General features: G+C 38.1%; 1 protein-coding gene and 1 non-coding gene across 2 annotated transcripts; both read left to right on the plus strand.

The window, feature by feature from the left end:
• The first annotated feature begins 2,926 nt into the window (after positions 1–2,926).
• Positions 2,927–24,233, plus strand: NT5C1B (5'-nucleotidase, cytosolic IB). Its single transcript, XM_030858344.2, is given in 13 exon segments — positions 2,927–2,959; positions 4,726–4,818; positions 5,146–5,379; positions 5,938–6,076; positions 7,393–7,529; positions 7,532–7,766; positions 7,769–7,866; positions 8,169–8,336; positions 9,469–9,598; positions 12,253–12,375; positions 12,759–12,943; positions 23,902–24,055; positions 24,058–24,233. Coding segments are annotated over 13 exon segments (1,905 nt in total).
• On the plus strand, positions 8,994–9,100 carry LOC115854349 (U6 spliceosomal RNA). The gene has a single exon (XR_004039973.2). It is a non-coding gene; the product is annotated as a U6 spliceosomal RNA (small nuclear RNA).
• Positions 24,234–25,024: the final 791 nt, after the last annotated feature.

Consider the following 25,024-nt stretch of genomic DNA (forward strand, 5'->3'; position numbering starts at 1 on the left):
GCTAAATGAATGGTGACCTGTTACAAAGAGGTAGAAAACGAACACAGCAAGCCAATTCAAGTGACAGATGGGGACAAAAGGAAATCCCGACTCTTTCTCCTTTTCCACAACCCATTCTGTTGTCTCAGGAAAGGTGAAGCTGTGTTGACTAATATTAGGCCCAACATGCCCCAAACTATCCATTCTACGACATGGATGGTGTCCATTGTTAACTGTATTAAATTTTCCAAAATAGTCTTGATTGGAAATATCATTAGACCACATATTCTCATTTTCAATCTGACAGTCTAGTTACGCCATAATAGCATGTCTACTTGGTAAGGCATCGATGATAACATCAAAGCAATGCTTTTTGCAAAATTCTTTGCTCATAATTCACTAAGACAAAATGATAACGAACATATCTATTATTGCTATGCACGTTACTATATTACCTATAATCCTTACATCCTTCCTGACAGGTAGATGTTACTATTCCGATTTTGAGGGCAACAAAACTGAAATTTGAATGGAGTAAGTGGTCCAAATACATTGATTAGCAGAGGTAGAATTTGAGTGAATGAGGTATCATTTATTGAGGTGACAAACACTGAGCAGAAAGCAGGTTTTAGGATTGAAATCAAGAGTTCTGATTTGGATATGCCAATTTGGAGAGGCTACTGATCACCCAACTATATTTTTTAATGTACTAATCATTATGGACAGAAAAATTTTGTACCAAGGAACTTGTACTTTAGCTAACGAAAGGAGATACTCGAGAAAATATTATTTACAATAGCAAAAACTTGGAGATCCCCCAAGCATTCAATAGTAGGGAGATACATAAATTGTAGTGTACACACTCTAGAACATTTTGGAGTCATTAAATTTATGATTACTCAAACCAAGTGGACTGGGAGTTACACCATCAGCTCCCCTAGTTTTCAGGCGTTCAGACTCACAGTAAATTACACCATTGTCTTTCCTGGTTCTCCAGCTTGCAGACAGTATACTGTGGGACTTCTCAGTCTCCACGATCACATAAGCCAGTTCCCATAATAAATCTCCTCGTATATATCTATATATATATCCTATTGGTTCTATTTCTCTGGAGCATGCTGACTAATACAGCTGCCTACATATATGTGTAGTTTTCCATGCTCAGTAACAGAGCTAAGAATCAGAATATAATAAAGGAAAACAAATTAGAAAATCTGAAAGAAAAACAAATAATTTTTTTATCACCCTTAGCGCTCAGAACAAAACAATATATTTACATATTGATACATAAAATAATTTGAAACACTCATTATGCTCATATTCTATTCTGGGTGGTATGCTATGGGAAAAGAACAATAATCAAGGAACTTATTGAATACATGGATGCAGAGTTACACAGAAGAGACATGGAAGGGAGCAGAAGCAAAAGCAGATCTTAGGTATAGGCTAGAGGACTGGTCAAAAACCAGAGACTTTTCCAGTCCCTCCTCTCTGCGAAATCCTCCTCCTGTGTTTTGCAGAACACAAGCTGAGACTCACAGCTTTTGTTCCTAACTGCTATTCTAATGCCTGCCCCTTCTCAGCCTGCCCTCCCTGTTCTGTCTGTGCCACTAAGACTACAGAGTTTAGGAAATGGGAAGAATCACCACACTGACATTTGATTGGTTATACATGGACATGAATAAGAAATATTTCTAAACTTCTGTTCCTACAACTAGATTGCAGTGTAGATTAAATCAGTTAAAGATTTTTTTTCAATTTTAACTTTGTAGTATAGCTGTAGCAAAATTATCAGTAAAAGTAATAACTAATGTTTGTTAATCACTTATGAATGCCAATCACTGTCTTAAATACTTTTATTTCAACCATCACAACTACCATCTGATGGTGATACCATCGTTATTTCCATTTTCTAAATGAGGAAATTGAGATTTAGGACAATTAAACAACTTGTCTGGGATCACAGTGAGACATGGGGGGTGGGTGAAGGATTCAAACCCAAGCAGTCTAACCTGGAGCATATGTATTTAACTATCTAGAAGATCCTTTGGAGAACTTTGATTAAAGCTGTCAAAAACTTCTGATATTCAAACTAAGTCGTCAACTCCCATGAAGAGAGGCCAGAAATCTGTCTCAGTCCATGATGGTTTGACAAAATCAGGCTGGCATGACACATGTCTCTTACCTAAAATCAGAACCATAAGTGAAGAGCATTATTGGACATTATAAACCAGAGTCAGGGACTGGATTTTACATATTCTTCTCTGTGTGTATACAAGAGGGACAGATTGTGTTTAAGAACGTTTAAAGATGGGGCAAGCACCAGGAAAAACAGTGCAAGTATCATTCTGCCACACTATGTTTAGCCACATTAAGTGCTTTGACTTAATAAATGGAAATGGCCTTCCTATTGTGAAAGAAACCCAAACACTAAAGCTAAACTCAAGTCTAAACTCTGTGTCTAGAACAAGATCTCAGCTGTTAAAAAGTCTCCAGATTTTCAGAAAGTTCTCCAAACTCTGTCAGGATAGACAATAATAAATGCTCGGGTCCACAAATGAGTTTGCCATTCATTTTGGCAGTACCAGAAAGTGTACAGCCGCAAATGGGATTGATACAATAAGTAACTTACTAACGTTAAAGAGATTTAAAAAGAAGGAAGCAGTAATACTGATATTGCTACATATTAAACATTTGAACACTGTTTAGACATTGATTCCTAAAAACCCAGACAATGGTTATGAGTGGATGCACACAAATAATACTATCTCTTTTTATTTTTTAAGTCACATATTCAGAGAGTCAGTTAGTTACTATGGAATCACATGTGATGTCATAAATTTGACATTCTAAATGCAGACCTAGACTGAACAACAGAAACAACAGGAAATGGAGCTGGGGGGAGGAAAATCTGCATAACAACAAAAGAATTTCAATAGTTAAAGAAATGAGTCAAACATCTCTGAAACAGAAAAAGAAGGTCAGTGAATTGAATGTCCTAGAATCTTGCCAAAGAACTGAGGAAATGTAGATATCAGTCCCTCATTTGCCTCTGGAAATGTTCTGCAGCAATCAAATTTCAGATGATGATCACACACAGAGGCAAAAGGAGAAGTAAAGAACATGAAGAGTGGAGAAAAAGGAGATTAAATCATGTGGTATAAGTCCATCCAGTAAGTCAGCACTTATTGAGCAAATGCTCCTATGTTAGTGGTAAGAGGCGAAAACACAGTTGCTATCTTTGAAGAATGCACAACCTAGTAGGAAAGAGAATACATAAACAAAGTACAATTCAGTACTCAGAAAAAGTATGTACAAAAGACACAGGCAACACAGAGGGATGTTTAATACTGGGAACTTCTCCCAGGTCGTGCTGAGCTTGGTTCTGAAGAACACTGAAGGGAAAAGGAGGTTATAAGATATAAGGGTGGTATATAGACAAATACAAGTCATTTGGCAAAAACAGAACATAGAGATAGAGTGTAGCGTGGAGGGCACACAAGTTGGAGGTAGACAGGATACATCATGAGACTCCTGGGTCTCTCTAACCAAGCGAATGAAGAGTGTATCCAGAAATGAAGCATAAGCAGATTTACATTTTATAAATATCACCCTAAATAAATGGGGTAGATGGATCTAGAAGTTGAGAGGATTTAAGGCCATGAAATCTGGTCAAAAGCCACATTCTAGGAATGCAGACCCATAACGATCGGAGGCCTGGAACAGGAATGGAGAAGAGGGACTAGATTTAAAATATCTTTTGGAGTAAGCGACAGGACTTCATGGTGATAGTGTTGAGGGGGTTGATGGAAAGATTTTAGGACTAGTTCTAGGATTATACAGCTATGCCATTCTCTTCAGACATAGACTCAGTCACTCAACTAACATCAACTAGATTTTTCCTAGGTTCAAGGCACAGAGTATAAAGAGATTAACAGACTGCCCCTGAGCACTTTGGTCTATGCTAGAAGTTGAGCTCCTTAAACAGATAAATAACACTAATCTTGATTGCATTACAGCTACTGAATTGGCAGGAAACAATAGAAACACTGCTCTAATACAACAGTATTTCCTGCAGTTGAAAATGAAAACAAATATTTGAATAGATGTCCATGAAATAAGCCATTTTCTTCTGCTCCCCTACATGGTCTTCCCTATTAGTTCGTTAATAAGAGACCTCTTTTCACTGTTGATGCTATGAATAGTTAGAGAACATGAATAGAAGACATGCCTGTTGACTGATCTGTACAGGATTAAAGTGCTTGATTTAAAAAATCTATTATTGATGAGGCTCAGGTCGACAGAAAATTGGTTTATGAATAAAACAAACAAGAGAAGTTTCAGTTCTATGGCAAATGAAAAAGTTCCATAAGTAGCAATCTTCAGAGTAACAGAGAAGTTGTTCTGCGTGAGCAGCTTCACATTTAACTCCAAGTCCTGCTGACCCCTGGGAAATTCTCCCACAGCATTTCCCATGTTACCATTTTGTAAATGATAAATGCTTTACGTCTCAAATCTATAAACCAACAAATTTCTATATTAAAAATCTGTTTGTATAGTTGTCTGATATATGTTCTTTTTACTCATGCTTGTTAGAACAGAGGAAAAATAATATCTATAATTTATATTTTTGATAGTGGCAAAGAGACAAATTTTAACTTTCATTTATCCTTTGATTCCCCAAACCCAAGGTTTCTAATGCCCCGAGATGAAAAATTAATAAACATTCTTTGTTTCCATATTAAGAATGAGACTGGACCGAGGTACTCAAAAGACAGCCTAGAAGTAGACAAATCTAGAAAGGATTCTGAGAAATCAGGAGTTCGTCTGAGCACTCAGGTGAGCTGACCTCTTCAGAGTTGGTGAGAGAATTAAAGAGCAGACAGCACAATAAAAAAATATTAGCGGGCAGGGGAGTTTGGGGAGAAAAGACTGAGATATCAAGATTTGTATTAAGGGATACCTAACGTCCTCGTGGCAAGGTTAAGAAAATACTAGAAGAAGCTGGCCCCTGCCTACCCATCCAGCACACATCCCAATGTTCATGCAGAATAAATGGTGTAGAAACCTCTGCTCAGCCTGTGGGAGGAGACTGGCCTTTGTTCAAATCAGGGAGGGAAGGGGAGTCTGGCCATCGCATTGACCATCTTCTGCACCATCTTTCAGATGAGGCGTGCAGTCATACCGCATCACTCGCTGAGATGCTGCCCCATGCGGGGTCACTCGTCGTGTAGACGCTGCCTTTGTGCAGCTGAGGGAAAAGTGCTTCTTGGCCGCTGCAGCACGATACGTATTTATATTCACATGTGCCTGTTGTGGGAGCAGGGCTAGCAGATCACCGTGATCAGGGTGAGCCGAGACCAAACTACTGACTTTGGAGGGGAGCTACAGGCAATCCGGGTGAGGGGAAGGATACGGGGATGGAAACTTCCACTTGCCTCTCCATGGTCTCCTCCATCCTGTTCCGCCCAAAGGCAGTGCTAGAGGGCGCTATTCCCTCTTCTGCAGCTGCCTGGGAGCCCCGCTACAGCCTTGTTGAGGTACCAGTGGCCTTCATCTTTGTAATCTGGTCAAAAATGTTGGGTATGTCTTTTCAGCATCTGCTAACAAGCTTATCCTTAAGGGCAGAAGTGGGGAAAAGGGAGGAAAAAGGCTCAACTCTACTAAGTTCCGCATAAGAGGAGTCACAGGTGAAAACCTATGAGACATCAGACTTGTTTCTTGGTTTTGGATGCTCTTCCAAGTAGATTCCCACTTTATTGCTCCTCACAGAAGTTAGGATTGGGCCAGAGCTAGAATAATACACAAGGGCCAGGACTGAATTACACGTCGTAGAGGGCAGGGGCCTTCTCACTGATCACTGCTATATTTGGCTTGCCATGGCTGTTTCATAAGCATATGTGTGGGAGGACTCGGTGGTGGGGTATTACACTCCTGGGTCTCTTCTCTCCTTGAAAGGGATCACGAGAATTAACCTTGCTGAAGACAGACTCTCGAGGGTACCTAGTGAGAAATCAGTGGTCTCGAACTTCACGGAGCCCATCCACCAGAGCTCCATCAGGAGGTGAGTCCAGAAGCAAGAACACAAGTCTTAAGGAAGAGATGGGAATGAAAGGGAAGAGTACACGCCATAAGAATAATAATAATAACATAGATTGATGCTTTCCATGCGCCAGGCCCTGTTCCGTGTACTTTATATCTTTTAGCTAACTTAGCCCTCACAGACTCCCACCCCCATCAATCCCCAGAGTAAGAAAACCAAAACACAGAGTAACTTCCCTAAGATTTCACACTAGTAAGGCTCATAGAGCTAGATTAAAACCTAGGATCTCTAGGTCTATAAACTGCACATTGAATGATTAAACTCCATGGTTTCTCCTTCCTTCCTTCACACATTCAAAAACTATTCATTGAGTACCCAAGACTCAGAAGAGGGGGTGAAAATGTCAACAAAGGAGATAAACTGTTGAAGAGTATTAGGTTGTGTGATGCTTTGAGCCCTTAACTAGGCCTAGTCACATAAGAAGAAAAAGTTTGTTGTGAGAATTAGTTTTTGGATGCAGAGTGTGACACAGGCCCAGACACTGGGAGAACCAATCCATCTGTCTCTGTGAGGACTGGCTCAATAATCTAACCAAGAACATGCCCTTTGAAACATGTGAAATAATCACAAAAACTGGAATAATATATGGATGCTTAATAATCTATCTCATACCTTAGTGCAGGAGTCCTTTCTCTAGAATGACTAGAACCAGTTCCTATTTAGGAAGATTATTCTCTCCAACTGAGCTTCACTGGCACAAGAAGTTCTGAAGGTGATGGGGAGACACTTGATTCTCCAGCCTACTGACCTTCCCAGCACTCACTGCATTAATCACAGAGCAAATGTGGAGACGGATGCCCCTGAGGTGCTTTGCAGAGCCTTCTGGTGGGAACTTCTGGTCTAGCTGCTCATCAAGTTAACTGGAGGTCACAGATGGAGGCAGTGGCAAGCAAGGTCCCTTCCTCAAGCCTTCTGTCCTACCTGAAGGTCTCTGACTGAGCAGGTATATGTGAAGAAAGTGACAGAACTTTGCAAACTATGTGCCAGCTACCTAGGGGCAAGGAAGAGGACCTCTACCCTATCTACTCCAAAAGAAAAAAAAAAAGTGTGAGGTGCTGATGGAACAACTGGGGGGAAATGAAAGCAGTCTGTCTCTGGGTCCATGTAACAGAAATGTCTAATATATGGAGCCTTGAAACGTCTGAGCCCCTTTAAGCCCTACTTAAAGGAGCTGAGATGAACCAGGATTCACCTAAGAGCTGGGAATGGAACACAGATAAGGGGACAGCTCCTTGACCCCGGCTGGGCAGAGGTGAGGACGGGGACCCTAGGCGGGCATCTAACTCAGAAGCCCACTTTCTTGCTCCAGTCCCCCAGTAGCTCCAAGACCTCCCGGACTTCATTCACCTCCCCTAGCCATCAAGAGTCACCAAAGCCGCTGTCAGCGCAGCGCTCGCCACCCACACCAACCATGCCGCTCGACTCACGTTCTTCCACGACCCCGGAGCTCCAGCTCCAGACGGGTCCCGGCGCAGCACCAAGACGGCTGAGAATTCCGACGCCTGGTCTCCCGGCCTGGGGCGGGAAATCCTAGCGGGCCAGTACACACGAGAGTTGCGGGACTCGCGAGATTCCAGGGACACGCACCAGCGGGAATATCCGCGCACGCCCCCCACTGAAAGGAAATCATATGCCCAGCGCAGGGCTCTCTACCCGTCACGGCTGGATCAAGACTGTATGCCTGACCCAGGCAACGAGAGGAAGAGGCGGACGAGGACGATGCCTACTGGGCATCCGTGAGAACACTGTACGAGAAGTCACCGAGCTGCTCGCGCCCCAGGCCGGTGAGCAGGGCCCGCCTCCGCTGGTACCCGGGTTGCGGCTCCACGCAGCCCCACATCCGGACCTCTCTCAGCCTCCCTCCTGTCCATGGTATAGGGAAGTTCACCCAGCCCCCTGCTTCTCCTCCCTGAACCTACCCCTTGGCACAGTAGCCCCCAGAACCCAGCCCTTGGCTGTCTCCAGCATCCCAGTCCTCCAAGCCGGGACCCAAGTGTTTCCTTCCCACCCTGCCCTGGGATGAGGCCCATTCCTGATCCCTTTAGGTCTGTGTGACTCGTCCTCCTGTCGGTGCCCCTCTCTGCAGCCCAAACCCAAGCATGCCATCACCATCGCTGTGTCATCCCGTGCGCTCTTCAACATGGTGGACGGCAGGAAAATCTACAAGGAAGAGGGTCTGTAAAAGTACATGGAGTATCAGCTTTTCAATGAGAATGTCGTGCTGGCCCCAGGGCCGGCCTTCCACTTTGTCAAGGTATTCTGCAAAGCTGTCTTCGGCCTTCCAGGACTCTGGATGGCAGGGAAGGACTCATGCTAATCCCTGGGATCTCATCCAGGTTTCCTTATAATTCCTAATCCACCCTTGTCATTCTTGCCTTTTTTAAGTCTATCCCAGGTCAGTTTATATTTTCACAGAAGCTTCCACACTGTTGAGGGAGGGACTGCAGCCCTAGATTTGGAATGCTGAGCTTTCCCTAAGTGGAGTCCAAATTCTGAGACCTGTAACAGAAACTTTTGTCCTCTCCATAGAAGGAGCAGTAACCAGAAGCAATAATGAGTTTATGATTCCAAGCAGTAGAAATAAAACACCTCATTCAAATAAGATTAAATTCACTTTCGCTGCTCTTGCCCCAAACACAGCATATTAAGAAACTCAAGATGCTCTTGGCACTTAGGGGCATGACTTTAATAGAGAAAGTAAGGTTCTTGGAACTTACACTGAAATGTATAGCACTTATAGCTCTGATCCCCTATATAACTTATACAAATATTACACAATGACATCATAACCAGGCAGAAACAAATGACACCTCCACGTGTTGTAAGTAGAAAGTAGTTATGAGGCATAGTGGAAGCATGAGAGGAAACCACAAACCTATTCTAAAGACTCATGTTTTAAAAAATACACAAAATGCTCACTTTGGCAGCACATGTGCTAAAACTGGAACAACACAGAGACCATTCGCATGGCCTCTGCACAAGGATAACATGAAAATTCTTGAAGCAGCCTATACTTTTCACAATAGAAAATAATCATCAGATCAAGAAAGGCAGGTTTTATGAATCAAAAACAAAAATAGACAAACCATGAAAGGGTTAGCCTGATCCTATCTATGTACCTCACAGAAATAATTCTAGTAAACCAAATGTTGTAACAATTTTCAACAAACATTACCCATCTTTCAGTAAACATTAACTGAGGTCCTATGTATGCGAGGCTGAAAATACTGAAATGAATGGCATAACCCTGACTTAAAGGAGCCACAGTCTCTCAGTGAAGAGTCTTCAGGGCTTGAATTGGACACCTATGGGATCCTTTCTATCCAGACCCCCAACGCCCACTTTGCCTGGCCCTCTTTACGCACATTTGTGTTTGTAACCTTCAGGCACTGCAGCACGTCAATGCTAGACTCCGTGAGCTGTATCCTGATGAACAGGACTTATTTGATATTGTTCTGATGACTAATAACCATGCCCAAGTGGGAGTGCGGCTTATAAACAGCGTCAATCACTATGGTAAGTAAAATAAATACCGTGTGGAAGAACAGCTCGCTGCTCTGGAAGAGAGAAGCCATGTTATTTTGCTCACTGTGGCCTAACTAATGCAGTGTCTGATAGTGACACCCCCTTCTGCGTGAGGAATGTTTATTTGCCTATGTCAGAACAAGAGAGGCCATGTTCATTTTTAACTTCAGCACAGAGTTGGGCCCAAAGCTCTGGACTTAACTTGTCAAGTGTGAATTTCAAAGTCTTAATCCCAGGTCCTGCAATATATTTCTCTGTTTTATGTTTTTCACTTCTGAACTTGACTTCAAGGAGCCGTCAACCCAGGGCTTTCTCTGTGTGATCAGACTTCCTGCTCACCACAGACACATGTTAAAGGTTTAAAGGTTTTTACCTTTCCTTTCCACTCTTAACATCTGACTCGCCCCGGCTGCTCTCCCCACACATCAAATTCATACTCATGCCAGCAAACCTGTCTTTACTCCTTTACAGGGAAAATTGGTTTGACACTAGTCTCTTCATAGCATTTCCATTAGTGTGTTGGTGACTTTAAGGGGAGGTCCCCATTTTTCCTCTTATGAATTTACCTGACTTCTTATGTGAGGACCTTTAGCCCATTTTCTAAGTGACATATCCAGTCTTAAGGGTATGTCAAGTCAAAATAAGGTTTAAATTTGGCATATTTAACTTCTAGGCTTAAATTAGGCATATTTATAAATAATCACTATCTATTACAAGTTATAAGTTTTATATTATATCATCCTAATTATAAGGCCAACGTCTTACTGATACACAGTTGAAAATATGTTTACCTTTCAAAAACGCAGTCTTCACAGTATTATGCTATGAAAAGAGAGAATATATATAAAAGCGTTGGCAGAGGTGAGTGGTGTAATCACTCAATAAAGGACAGCTATTATTTTTACAAGACAGCCTTATTTGATTTAGTAGGTGATGTAAGTCTACCTATCCCTCACCACACTAAGCCCATTGAGCTTAGTAGCATGAGAAATTCTACTTATTTACATACTAATACTGTTAATGAACAGATAAAGCCCAATCTTGCACAGCCTTGCTCATGGAATAACAACTTTTCACCTGAAGAGGTTAGTTACCTTCTCTCGGGGCTGAAGGCAGTTTGTATCTCCCTTCGCTGTGGTCTTTTTTATATTATAATTATCTGTCTACATGCCTGGCTCCTTAGTGAATTGTGATCTCCTTGAGAAGAGGGACGATGTTTTCACCGTTTCTGAAGTCCCCAGTACCACCAAATAATTTCTGATCATTAAATTAATATTATTTAAGGATTTGTAGAGTACACTTTTACGCCACTTATGCCCAATGTTGGTTTAAGTGAAAAAGTGAGAGTATTTCGTCCATACCACGGCAAACACTTCCACTTCAGCTGTGGATAGAGCCTATCCACTCTCTTGGTCCATGCAGATGATAAACAACTGACTAGCTGGCTCAGCAACAACTGGCTCAAAATTCTGCTTTATGTCATCTGCAGCTGCCCAGTTTTATCATATATCCAAAAACACTTTGAATGGGTACATCGCTTATATACTTAATGTTATACCTTAGTTATTCTCACATCATTGGAACCATGGTTTGCTTTTATAAATAATCCTGTGCTGAGACCTTTCTACATAAATCTTTATCAAAGTTTCAGATTATTCCCTTAGGATAAACTCTTTAAAAAAGGAATCCTAGGGCTTCCCTGGTGGCGCAGTGGTTGAGAGTCCACCTGCCGATGCAGGGGACACGGGTTCGTGCCCCGGTCCGGGAAGATCCCACATGCCGCGGAGCGGCTGGGCCCGTGAACCATGGCCGCTGAGCCTGCGCGTCCGGAGCCTGTGCTCCGCAACGGGAGAGGCCACAACAGTGAGAGGCCTGCGTACCGCAAAAAAAAAAAAAAAGGAATCCTAGGTCAAAAGGTATAAGCTGCTTAAAAGCTATCAATACTTGTATCAATAAATATCAAATTACTTTCTAGACAGCTTGTACCAATTTACACTTTCATCCATAGTGTATGTAAGTGCCTATTTTACAGACCTCTCACCAACATCTAGTGGGTTTTTTTAACTGTTGTTGATTTGAAAGGCATTTAGTGGTATATTAATGTCAGTCTGCTAATGATTGCATTTAAAATTTCAAGTCAAGAGAGACAATTTCAGACCTTCTGTTGTTGTTTTAGGGAAATAGTTTAAATGCTATCACTACTTGCTATTACTATTGTATTGTTACTAAAGAAATACTAAAATGGTACTTAAAAACAGAGCCACATCTTAACTGGCCCTCTCAACAAGTGAGGATGCTGTAGCTAAAGGAAAAGTGCGCTGTTCTAGTCTAGACAAGAGTCAATGTGAAGCACTGGGCTTAGACAGTCTTTATGTCTCCATTTCCTTTTCTGTAACGAGGATAATAATGCCTGCCATAACAGCTGTGTGAGAGTAAACTAGCATGGCCTATCTGGATATACTTCATAAACCATCATGCACCGTTATATAAAATAGCCGAGACATTTTTCAATATTGGTACTACAAAGGTAGTTCTAAAACTGCAGTAGGCACTCATTTATTCCTAAGGTAACTTTCACTTGCATTTCCAGTAAGTATATTGTCTTTAGTCTCTGACATAACAAAGTCTTTCTTGCCCGATAATAGGATTACTAATTGACCGGTTCTGTCTGACTGGTGGAAAAAGCCCCATTGGCTATTTGAAGGCATATCTTACCAACTTGTATCTTTCTGCGGATTCTGAAAAAGTACAAGAAGCAATACAAGAAGGTATTACTTGGTTTCCTCTCTCTAGTTAATAAAGAGGTCTGCACTAGTGTTTCATTCCATTGGCCTTCACGTATGATTATGTGGTTTACGTCGTCGTTGGGTTTTCTGCTAAGGTGTTTCCACAAGTGGCAGCCCTTAAGTTTGTCTTTTAGAGCTTTCACCTTCATGGAGGTGGACATCTTCCGTGATTATCCTACACCCATTTTACACTTTCCCATCCCTTATAGAAACGGAGGCAGTACAAAGATGACTGTTTCGAGATGTGTGGTTGTGAAGAAGAGTTGTGTTGTCAGGTAATAGTGAGAGAGGAAATTCGAGGTCTGGGAAGACACTAAAACATATGGTCCTAAGAAGAGTATTAATTAATTCCAACGGTCTTCCAGGGATCGCCTCAGCAACAATGTTTGATGGAGCCAAAGACATGGCTTACTGTGACACACAGCTCCGTGTGGCCTTTGATGGGGATGCCGTCCTCTTTTCTGATGAGTCTGACCATATTACCAAGGAGCATGGGCTGGACAAATTCTTTCAACATGAAGCACTATTTGAGAATAAGCCTCTTGCTCAGGTAGGTTCAATGAGCTCTAATTAATTTTGATCTACTTATTTTCCAATATACCAATATATATATTTCTTCATTGTGATGACTTTTAAAATTTTTTAGGCAGGCCACTCCTCACTTCCAAACTTGTAGTTTTCTCCCCTTGTTTCATGAATTCCTCATTTTAAAGCATCTGCTGCCAACTTTTTTTAATTTTAGTGTTCTTTTATCTATCCTTTTGAAGTGTTTCTATGATCTTCTCATGAGAAAGAGTTCATCTCCTCCAAATTATGAGTAACAGAGGTAATACGGCTTACCAGTTAGCCATTTCTACATAATAGTTCTCAAAATAGTAAGGTTATTTCCAATAGGTCAGTAAACATTTGTTGAACCTCTCTGTCCATACCCTTAAACTCCATAAAGGTAGCACTTAATTGAGAAAAATCTGCAAAACTGAGAGTTTAAATTAAATCAAATAATGAGCTCCAAGCAAGTACAAAGTACGAACAATTAAAATTTTAGGTTTTTTGGAATCAATCCATGAACCGAAGTGTTAAAGTCATGGTCTAAAATGAACAAAACCTGCAATTTCTGAACCAAAGGAGATTTGAACATCAAAGTATTCTCCAAAATGAATATGAAATGATGGATCATTCAGTTTTAATCTATGAATCTTACCTAGGCCTTTCTTTTAAATTGGCCTTTTTTTTCTCAGCTCTTCTTGAACTTAAGATCTTAAATATCGTTAGTTTTATTACATTTATAAAAGTAGGAAGAGACTAATTGAAAGATGAAAGTTTTACTAACTCACCTCACATTACAGCAAGTGATATTTAAATTCTGTGTGTTTTTGTGTGTGTATGTTTAACTTCACAGTCCCTTCCTAAACAGCTTCTTTAGAAGTCTTGAGCTCATGTCAAAAAGTTGTTCAGTGTTAACAAAGTTTACTATTGAGAGGAAAACCCTTTGTTATATTTTGCATAAGTCTGCTTTGCTGAAATTTAGAGCCCATTGTACATTAGCCTTTAAGCATTATTAAAATGTTCAAGATCTCTAAAAAAGAGCACTTAAAAAGAAAAAAAAACTTCAGAACAAGAATTATTTCAAGATAATCTTAAAATACCATTTTTTTCATCTCAGGGAAAGAATCCAAATTTCTTTTAGATTCTGTACTTATCAGTTCTTTTCTCCATATTTTAAAGCATTTTTCCCATTAAACAACTGAAATTGTGAAGTTCAACACTAGATATTGCAGGAATACCCAATGAATTCTTACTAAGCATACTTGTTTTCATAATGTGGTCCTTCTGACAGTGGAAAAATATGCTATTTTTCACATAGAAAGGGTAGCTTTCCTATAAAGACCAGGCTTCGCCAGATGTTTCCACTGATGAGAAGGAAGTTATGAGATATGATTCCTAACCAAGGCTTTCAACTATGTTGGTCATGGGGCTTATGGTTTCGTCATGACAATATCCCAATTGTCTCCAATGGAGGAGATCTGAGAGTCACCAGCAAATGGGACAGCTGGACAGGATTAATTTAGCCACTCTCATTGTAGCTTATAAAGCCTCCAGTGTGGTACCATGACAAGTAATGGATGTCTCCTGATTTGATCTCTATCTCATTTCACCATTCTGGGATAGTGATCTCTGTGTGTGTGTGTGTGTGTGTGTGTGTGTGTGTGTGTGTGTGAATCAGAATTGTTGAGGTATACTTTATATGTAGTATAATTCATCATTTTTAGTGCACGGTTCTGAGAGTTTTGACAAACATATGTGTACAGTCATGAAACCACCATCAAACTCAAAATACTCACAAAATTCCCTTGTGCTTCTTTGTAGTCATCCTAGCCCCCTATCCTCAGGATCTGTCAAACACTAATCTGATTTCTGTCCCTATAGTTTTGCCTTATCCAGGTGTCATATAAATAGAACCCCACAGGATGCAATCTTTCAAATCTGACTTATTTTACTTAGAATGATGCATTTGCGATTCACCTGTGTCATTCCCTGTATCAGTAGTGCATTCCTTTTTACTGCTGAGTAGTAGTCTGTTCTATGGATGTACCACATTTTTTCATACATTTACCTATTGGAGGATATTTAGGTCATTTCCAGTTTTTGGCATTTATAAATAAAACTACTTTAAGCATTTGCATACAGGGTTCTGTGTAAACACAAAAATCTCATTTCTCATGGGTAAATACCTCGGGGTAGGATTGCTATGTCACAGGGTAAGTATGCGTTTAACTTTATAGATAGTGCCAAACTATTTCCCAAAGTGGTCACACCACTTTGCATTTCCAATGAAAGATTTTTTGCTCTGCATCCTTGCCAGTATTTGGTAATGTCAGTTGTTTTTCATTTGTTTGTTTGTTTTAAGCTGTTCTGGTGGTTACATAATTGTATCTCATTGTGGCTTTAATTTGCATTACCCTAATGATAGATGATATTGAACATTTTATCAAGTGCTTATTTGCCATCATATTTATTCTTTGGCAAAAATATCTGTTCAGATCTCTTGCTCATGTGAATTGGGTTGTTTTTTATTTCATTATTGAGATTTGAAAGTTCTTTGTGTTACAATTCTAGATACAAGTCCTTTATCATATATTTGTTTTGCAAATATTTTCTCTCAGTCTGTCCTTGTCTTTTCACTCTTTTAATATTTTTCAGTGTCCTTCAATGAGCAGAAACTTATAATTTTAATGAAATTCAATTTATCTATTTGTTCTTTCATGAATTGTGCTTGTTATATCATATCTAAGAAATCTTTGCTAACCCAAGGCAAAAATTTCCTCCTATGTTTCTGAACAGAAGTTTTTACAATTTTATGGGTTTTTTTTCAGAATTATTACCTGTTTGAGTTGATGCATTTGTGCAAAGTATTAAGGTTCATTTTTACTACTTATGGATATATCTTGTTTCAGCACTATTTATGGAAAAGACTGGCTTTCTTTTCCTTTAATACAGGTATCTGTCCTTTTGCCAATATCACACTGTCTTGATTATCATAGTTTTATAGTCAGACTTGAGATCTGGTGGCAGGAGTCCTCCAAATTTGTTATTTTTCAAAATTCTTTTGACATTCTGATTCCTTTGCATTTGCATATAAATTTAAAAATTAGCTTGTCCATTTCTAGAAAAAAATCCTGCTGAAATTTTTATTGTGATTATGTTGAATTTATAGCTTAATCTTGGGAGAATAGATATTTTAACAATATCAAGTTTTTCAGCCTATGGACATAGTATATCTCTCCATTTATTTAGGTCATATTTAATTTCTTTCATCAGTGTTTTGTAGGTTTCAGCATATAGCTATCATATAAAGTTTATTAGATTCATACCTGTCTTTAATAACTTTTGATGCTATTATAAATGATGCTTTAAAATTTTTAATTTCTAATTTGTTTATTGCAAATACACAGAACCACAATTTATTTTTGTATTTTGACTTTGTATCCTGCAACTTTGTTAAAATCACTTGTTAGTCATAATAAAATTTGTGTAGATTATTTAAGATTTTCTACATAGACAGTGTGGACTGTGAATAAAAACATGTTTCCAGGGCTTCCCTGGTGGCGCAGTGGTTGAGAGTCCGACTGCCGATGCAGGGGACGTGGGTTCGTGCCCCGGTCCAGGAAGATCCCACGTGCCACGGAGCGGCTGGCCACATGAGCCATGGCCGCTGAGCCTGCGCGTCCGGAGCCTGTGCTCCGCAATGGGAGAGGCCACAACAGTGAGAGGCCCGCGTACCACAAAAAAAAAAAAAAAACTTGTTTCCATTCTGTATGTCCTTTATCTTTCTTGCTTTATTACCCTTGCTAGTACATTCAGTACAATGTTCAATAAGCATTATGAGAGTGGACTTCCTTGCCTTATTCCCTGATCTTAGAGGGAGATCATTCAGTCTTTGACTCTTAAATATATTATCTACAGGTTTTCTGCAAGTTATCTACAGGTTTTTTGCAAGATGCCCTTTGTCAGGTTAAGGGAGTTACCTTCTATTCCTGTTTTGTTTTAGAGTTTTATAATAAATCCATGTTGAATTTTGTCATATGTCTTTCCTGTATCTATTGAGAAAAACATGTGGCTTCTCTAGTCTGTTGAAATATAAATTATATTGATGAATTGCATTGCTGGTATAAATTCAACTTGGTTATGTTGTATTATCCTTTTTATATATTGCTGGATCCAATCTGTTAAAATTCAGTTAAAAAATTTTTTTTGCCATTATGTTCTTGAGTGTTCTTTTCTTGTAATATCTTATAGAGTAATGCTGACCTTATAAAATGAGGTGGGTAGTATTTTCTCCCTGTCTATTTTCTGGAAGACTTTGTGTAGAGTTGGTATTATTTCTTCTGTAAATATATGGTAGAATTCTCCAGAGAAGCCATCTGGGCTTGGACTTTTCTATTTAGAATGCTTTTAACCAAGAGTTCAGTTATTTTTGATAGATACAGAACTACTGTGCAGATTATCGCTTTCTTCTTTTTCCTCTTCTGGCAGTTTATGAGTTTGTGTCTTTCAAGGAATCTGTCCATTTCAGTTAAGTCACTGAATTAACGAGCATAAATATTCTCTCATATTTTACTATTATGATTTTACTATTTTTAGGAACTTTAGTGATGTAGCCCTTTTCATTCCTGATATTAGTAATATTTGCCTTCTCTCTTTTCTTCCCCCCTTGTGGTCAATCATGCTAGGCTTTAACAATTTTATTTATCTTTTTAATAACCAGCTCTTCCTAAGTTTTTAAAGGTGATTTGAGGCTTCTTTTCTATAATAAACATTTAATACTGTAAAATTTCCTCTAAATGCTACTATAGTTGCATCCTACAAATTTAGATAGGTCGTTTGTAATTTTTATTCAATTCAAAGTACTTTTTAATTCCCCATAACTTTATCTTTGAGTTATTTATAAATGGGTTATTTGTGAAATTAAATTTGGAATTTTTCCAGATACCTTTCTGTTATTAATTCCAAGTAGAATTCTGTTGTAGTCAGATAATATGTTTTCTACGATTTCAACTCTTGAAATTTGTTGAGGATTATTTTATACCCAGAATAAATGGTCTATCTTGGTAAATGTTTCTTGTCTACTTGAAAAGAATGTTTATCCTGCTGTTTTGGGGTTGAATATTCAATAAGTATCAATTAGATTAGGTAAGTTAATAGTGTATTATTCAGGTTATATTGCCCAGGTGTTTAATATTGTCAGTGATTTTCTTTCTATTTCTTCTATCCACTATTGAGGAGGCAGCATTGAAGACTTCAAGTATAATTGAGGATTAATCTGTTACTCCTTTCAATTATATAATTTTTGCTTCATGTATTTCTAATTTCTGTTGTTTGGTACCCAAATGTTTAAGATTATTATATCTTCTTGGCAAATTAATCACCTTTCATTATGCAATGCCCCTCTCTCTGATATTCATACAGCCATTCTAGCTTTTTTTTCTTTTTTGGACTGATGTTTGTATGGTACAACTTTTCTATGTTTTTACTTTTAACCATTTATGTTTTTACGTATAAAATATCTCCATATTTAAATTGGTTTTCTTGTAGATATTACATAGTTTCTGTTGTTTTTCTGTACAATCTGACAATCCCTGTGTTTTAATTGCTGTTTTTAGATCTTATTTATTTATTTATTTGCAAGTTGACTAAGTTTTATTACAATCAAATTCTTTCTTTACAATTGGTTTACTCTTTTAATTAATTTTTATTGGAGTATAGTTGCTTTACAATGTTGTGTTACCTTCTACTGCACAGCAAAATGGATCAGCCATACATACATATATCCCCTCCATTTAGGACACTACAGTGCATTAAGTGGAGTTCCCTGTGCTATCCAGTATGTTCCCATCAGTTGTCTATTTTATACATAGTATAGATCATTTATATTTAATGTGATTATTACTTTGTTTGGATCAAAATCTACCATCTTCTTTTTCTATTTGTTTCATCTTTAATTAACTTTAGTTTCTTTTTCCTTTTATTATTTTTGCTTTTGAATTTATTGTGTAGAGTGTATGCTTTTAGGATTCCATTTTATCACCACTATTGATTTATTACTCATTTTAGATTTTACAGTGGTTACCATAAGATTTACAATATACAACATCAATTAATCACAGTCTACTTTCAAACAGTATTATGCCACATCATGTACAGTGGAAGAACCTTACAACAGTATACTCTCAATTCCTCCCTCCCATGTTTTGTGATATTGGCATACGTTTTACTTTCACCTATACTATAAACTCATAATACCTTGCTACTATTGTTTATTTGGGTAGTCAGTTATCTTTAAAGTGAATAAGGAAAAGACAAAAATATGTCTTTTGCATTCATCTTCATTTTAACCATTTCCAAGAATCTTCATTTCTTTGTGTAGATCTAGGTTTCTCCCTGGTATCTTATTCCTTGTGCCAAAAGACCATCTTTTTACATTTCATATAGAAGTGATGTGCTGTTACCAAAGGCTCTTAGTTTTTTTTTTTTTTTTCCTGAAAAACTCTTTACTCTCCTTCTTTTTTGAAAAATATTTTATTTTGACTGGGTATAGCTTTCTGCATTTACCCTATTTTTATTTCAGCACTTTACAGATACCCATTCATTGTCTTCTGACTTACATAAATTCTGAAAACAAATTGTTTGAGATTCTTATCTTTGGTCCTTTGTAAGTAATGTGTCTACTTTTCTCCGGCTGCCTTCAAGATTTTCTATATTTCTTTGTGTTTCAGCAGTTTGAATATGGTGTGTGTATATGTATTCCACAGTATTTTAATGCCCTGTTCTTTTTTTCCCCACTATTTTTTTCCCTTTATTTTCAGCTTGAGTAATTTCTACTGACCTATCTTCAAGTTCACTGATTCTTTTCTTAGCTATGTTGGCTCTATTAATGAACCCATTAGAAGCATTCTTCATTTCTGTACCACAATTTTTATTTCTAACATTTCCATTCAACCCTTATCTTTTCCGTCTCTTTGTTGAAATTACTAGTCTACTCATGTATGTCATCCACCTTTTAATACAGTTGTTAAGATATTAATCAGAGTTATTTTCAATTTCCTCTCTTACATTTATGACATTTAGGTCATCACTGCGTCTTCTGTTAATTACTTTCTCTTGAAAGTTAGTTGCTCTTTTAATTTATTTTTATTGTAGTCTCATAAATCTTTAATTAATTTCTAATCATAGTTTGTAGACAGTATAGGCTCTGGTAAATAGTATTTTTGCCTGCTAATAGGCATGGCTCCTCTTCTGCTAGCAATTAGTGTGATTGACTGAATCACCAAATCAGGCATTCAACTAGGTAAGCATTTTGTTGCTGCTGTTGTTACCTTCATTTCATCACAGGCTTCAAATTCCTCAGGTAGGGTACTGAAGAGTTTTTCATAACGTTCCTTTTCCATTTTCAGCTGTAGGCTTTCTCTTTGTGTCCATGCCTCATGGTGGCCTCCACATTGTTACCCTTCTCCCAACTGTTACTGTTTGTCTCTGCCAGCTCAGGTGGTGATGTGAGAGGAAGGGACATTCTCTGTTGTCCCAGGTTAGTCTAAATCTACGTGTGTACCCCCCTAGGTCTTAGGGATGAAGTTATATCATTGATCTCACCTTTCTCCCAGTGATAGGGGTGATATCTAATGGTCTGGGTCTCCTGCCCCTCTCCCAAGGGTGGAGGATTTTTCCTTCCCCTTCCCCCATAGCAGTAGATCTTTACCTGTTCCCTGGGGGTAACAGTGTTTGAAGCCATTCTTCCAACAGTTTAATACCTTTGTCCCCTAGGAAGTATGGGACAAGGTAGATCTTTAGTCTTTTCTCACAGTGGCAGCTGCTCCTCTCCTCCACGTCTGCATCACCAAGGACTCTATTCTTTCATTTTCCACCCTGTCTGCAGTCCTTCTCATGAGAAACTAGTGAAATCCATAGGAAAAAAAAAATCCTGTAAAACAGTGTGCATTTCTTGTGTCTGTGGCTTCCAGGGTTTCTATGTTCTCTCATTAGCCCATACTTGTCCTTTTCCAATTTGTTTTTTAAAATTACCTGAATTTTTCATACCTGCTTCTATGGCGTCTGGTATATCTTCCTTTAGTGCTCTGCAAAAGATGTGCCAGTTCTTGAATTCCATCTGTCCTTGAAGATTTTTCCATAATTTTTTCCCTTAGGTTTCATGTTAGTCAGTTGCCCTGCTACCTCAGCTCTTTCATGGGCTCAAGAAAAATTATGATGCTTCAGATTATCTGGCTTTTTCTTGTTGTTAGGATAGGAGTAACAGTCTTTCCAGCTTTCTACATCCAAGGTAATCCAAATGTTCTAAATCATAGAACTCCTCAAAAAGGTATTTTCAAGTAACTTTCCTTCATGTTTCTATATTTTTTCTTGATAAATTACATACATACACTACTGTACAAATATATAAACTGTTAAACATACCCCAAAATAGAAGAAAGAAAGAATGATATGGGTACCTGGTTTGAACATGGCGATATAAACTGACCAGGCCCTATTTATTCTCTTTGAAAATTACTCAAAAGCATCAGGGAGAGCCGTGTTCCTCTGTGTTTCAAAATCAAACTGTGAGCAGGGCGGCTTCTGCCAGCAGTCACTGCCCCCCACTTTGTTTCTGTGGCCAAAAAAGTAATAACAATAATATGTTATAGTTTTTTTACTTATGTGACTTTTTATTTGTTTTTTTTCTAATATGTGCAGCCTTAGACAAAGCAACATTAAACAAATGATCACATAGATAAGCCATGTTTGTGGAAAATGGTTTCCATGACAGCAGAGAAGAAGGGAGCTTCTGAATTGTGAAAACAAATCAATATTAAAATACTATCCATGACCTTTCCCCAGAATCCCTCTAATTTTTCCAAGGAAAACTAATCTACTTCAGACATAAGTAATAAAAAGAGAACTAGCACAGAACATATGCAAAGATACTATGAGAAAAAGGCAGACACAGAAGAGCAAAATCTAATAACAGATGAAGAACTCTCACTAGAAACAGTTGCCAAAGTATAGGTAAAAACTGTGACTAAACATTTACTTAAAAGAAAGTTGGGTCATAAAGTGGAAATCCCCCAAATCAGGGAAGAGATAATAAAATGTTAAATGGTAGAACTCTGGAAATAAGCAAATAGAAAAATAATATTTTAGAGAGAAAAAAGACAAAAATAGGTCCTAGGTAAAGAAAATCCAACATGCAAAATTAGAATACCTGAAGAAAACACTGAAATTATGTTATGGGGGTAGGAGGATAGGGTTGTGTGTGGTAAATATAAAGATGCAAACATATCAAAATATAAGCCAAGAAAACATCCTGAATTATCAGAATATTTTAATGGATACATTAAACTATTAAAGATTAAAAACTAAACGCCACATTATACTATAGGGAAATAGAAGAGAATAATCATCACTGAGACATGCCCTAGTAATATTATTTGACTTCAAAAATAAAGAAATAATTCTTTGGGCACCCTGCACACACAAGTGGGGAAAAGAAAATCAAGCTGTCCTGAGTCTTCTCCACAGCAGCACTCAGTAGCAAAACACGGTGGAGCCCTACTTATAAGATCATGTGGAGAGGAAATATAAATCACAGATTCTATATCCAGTCAAAAGCTCATTCAAGTAAAAAGGAAGCAGATCAACAGTTAAGAACATAGTATATTCTCAGGGATTATTATTTCCATAAGATATTCTTGAGAAAACTAATACAAGAGGACACATTTTGGCCAATATGTAGGTGACTACAAACACACAAAGGCACAAATGGGCATAGAATATATTTAACCATAGATCTAAAACTAAAACAACTGCAGGGATTAGAGTGACAGAAGAGAAAGCACATATTATATGCCCTAACAATGTAGAAATTATTTAACTATTAAAAACTGGAAAAATATGGAGGAAAAAGTTATAAGGAAGAGTAGGTGTACTGATATCTTCAGTTACAATAGCTGATCAAAGGATAAAATGTAAAGCTGAGAGACAGAAATATAAGAATCTTTAATAATTCAAATGCAAACACTGAGAAAAATGAAACAGTTAAAATCAAATGATTGAAGAAAAAATAGAGGATAAGAGAAAGGTGAAGAAGTACCCTAATTTCATTATTTTTCATTATAAAAAATAACAGATCCTGGATTTAAAGAAATAGAGGTCTGAGGGTACTATAAAAAGTTATAAAGGTAACCAATAGAAGGAAATAATACAAACCTTCCTAAATGTTAGAAGAAACACACATACACACAAGTTCAAATAAAAAAGACAGTGAACAATCTTTTGAAATCTTTAAACGTGAAAAATGAAATCCAAATTGTAATACAGAACCATTATCACATATATTTGTGATATCGATAAATAGAAATGGCCTAAAACTCAGCTTTTGTTTTAAAAATTAAGACTTTCAGATTGTATCACTTAGCAAAATCCAATTCTATGTTCTGTACTAGAGGTACAGCTAAAAGTAAGTGTTCAGAAAGGTTGAAGATAAAAGTGTGATGATATATAAAGTAACTGTACATATAGAGAAGACTGGATTCAAGCCAAGAAGGAATTGAACAAGATAAAAAAGTGCACTTTATAACGTTGAAATGTGCAGTTCACAAAAAGTAAATCAAAAGAGTAGTGCTTTTGCTGATTAACTGAGCTTTCAGAGTATCCCATTTTGCCATGGATAGTTTATGTCTGTTGCCCTGGTTCAACTTTTTATAGAAGCTTCTTTCACTCTTAAAATATCTGTGTTTAGATGATAAATTATATGGCCATCCTATGTTTTACTCTAGGAATGCAAGGATGGTTCCATACAAGGAAATATAATCACATAAATGCAAGGAGTTTCAGCATTGTATCACTGGTCTATACTGCATGTTTCATGCAGTATTATAAGTTCTTATAAACATTTGCTTTTTTAGCGTTCACTTCCTTTGGCTCACTGGATGACAGCTGTGACATATGTTCCTTTTACAGGGTCCCTTGAAAGGCTTTCTGGAAGAGTTAGGCAGACTGCAAAAGAAGTTTTATGCCAGAGACGAACGGTTATGTTGCCCTGTCAGGACCTACCTGGTTACAGCTAGGAGTGCAGCCAGTTCAGGCGCCCGCTTGCTGAAAACCCTTCACCGCTGGGTCTAGAGATAGACGAAGCTCTTTTCCTTGCTGGAGCCCCCAATGGTCCCATCTCGGTGAAGATAAGGCCCCACATCTTCTTTGATGACCACATGTTCCACATTGAAGGGGCACAGAAATTTGGCACCATCACAGCTCATGTACCTTATGGAATTAATCAAAAAGAGAACAATTAGGGATGGGAAGGGGAAATAAAGCAGTGAGTCTGGTATTACGGAAGCCACATCTTGTGGATCTCTAGGGCAATTAGGTATTTCAGTAGATTAGACCTCAGAACTTTGTTCATTTGGAAAGGTTTTCTCTTGAGTTTTTTAAAACATTTTGAACTCTCAAGTTACCTTCAAGCTACTTCTCTTGGAGCTGTCAATGCTGCTGATGACATTGCAACTACCTCTGTGTGTAAGTCATAATGATGACTCTTTAGAATAATTTTAGAACGTGAATCCTTGAATGCTTAAAGGACTATGTCAGAAGCCTACTTAGTTTTACAAAGCATTGCTCATTTATGGATGTTGGTAGCTAGAATGAATCATTACCCATCATCATTATAGAATAGTGGGTCTTCACAAGTGGAAAGAGAAGGGTTAAGTACACTCTTGAAAACTGGAGCTTTTTAGTCTGTTGCCTCTGTGAACAGCCTTTTAATCAATGCAAAAATGAAAATACCACTCTACCTGCGTGAGTATTCCAATTTTGACATTGCTTATTCAGAAATAAATCAGTTATTCATACAGGTTACTTTCATCGAAGATGAGCTCCAGACAGAACCTCCTGGAAGGGTTCTTTGAAGCTTATTTCCTGAGTTCATTGCCTCTGGACTACAAGGCTTCATATTTGAAGTCTCTGGCTTTGGGCCCCCCAGGTAGTCCAATGTTTATATGGGGAAAAAAAGCCTTGGCTACCACTTCAAAATGTGACATGAAGTAAGTGTAGTATCCTAGCCTTTATTGTTGTCATTCTGTTGTGA

Source organism: Globicephala melas, chromosome 12 (genome assembly GCF_963455315.2).
Source record: "Globicephala melas chromosome 12, mGloMel1.2, whole genome shotgun sequence".
Taxonomy (NCBI): Eukaryota; Metazoa; Chordata; class Mammalia; order Artiodactyla; family Delphinidae; genus Globicephala; species Globicephala melas.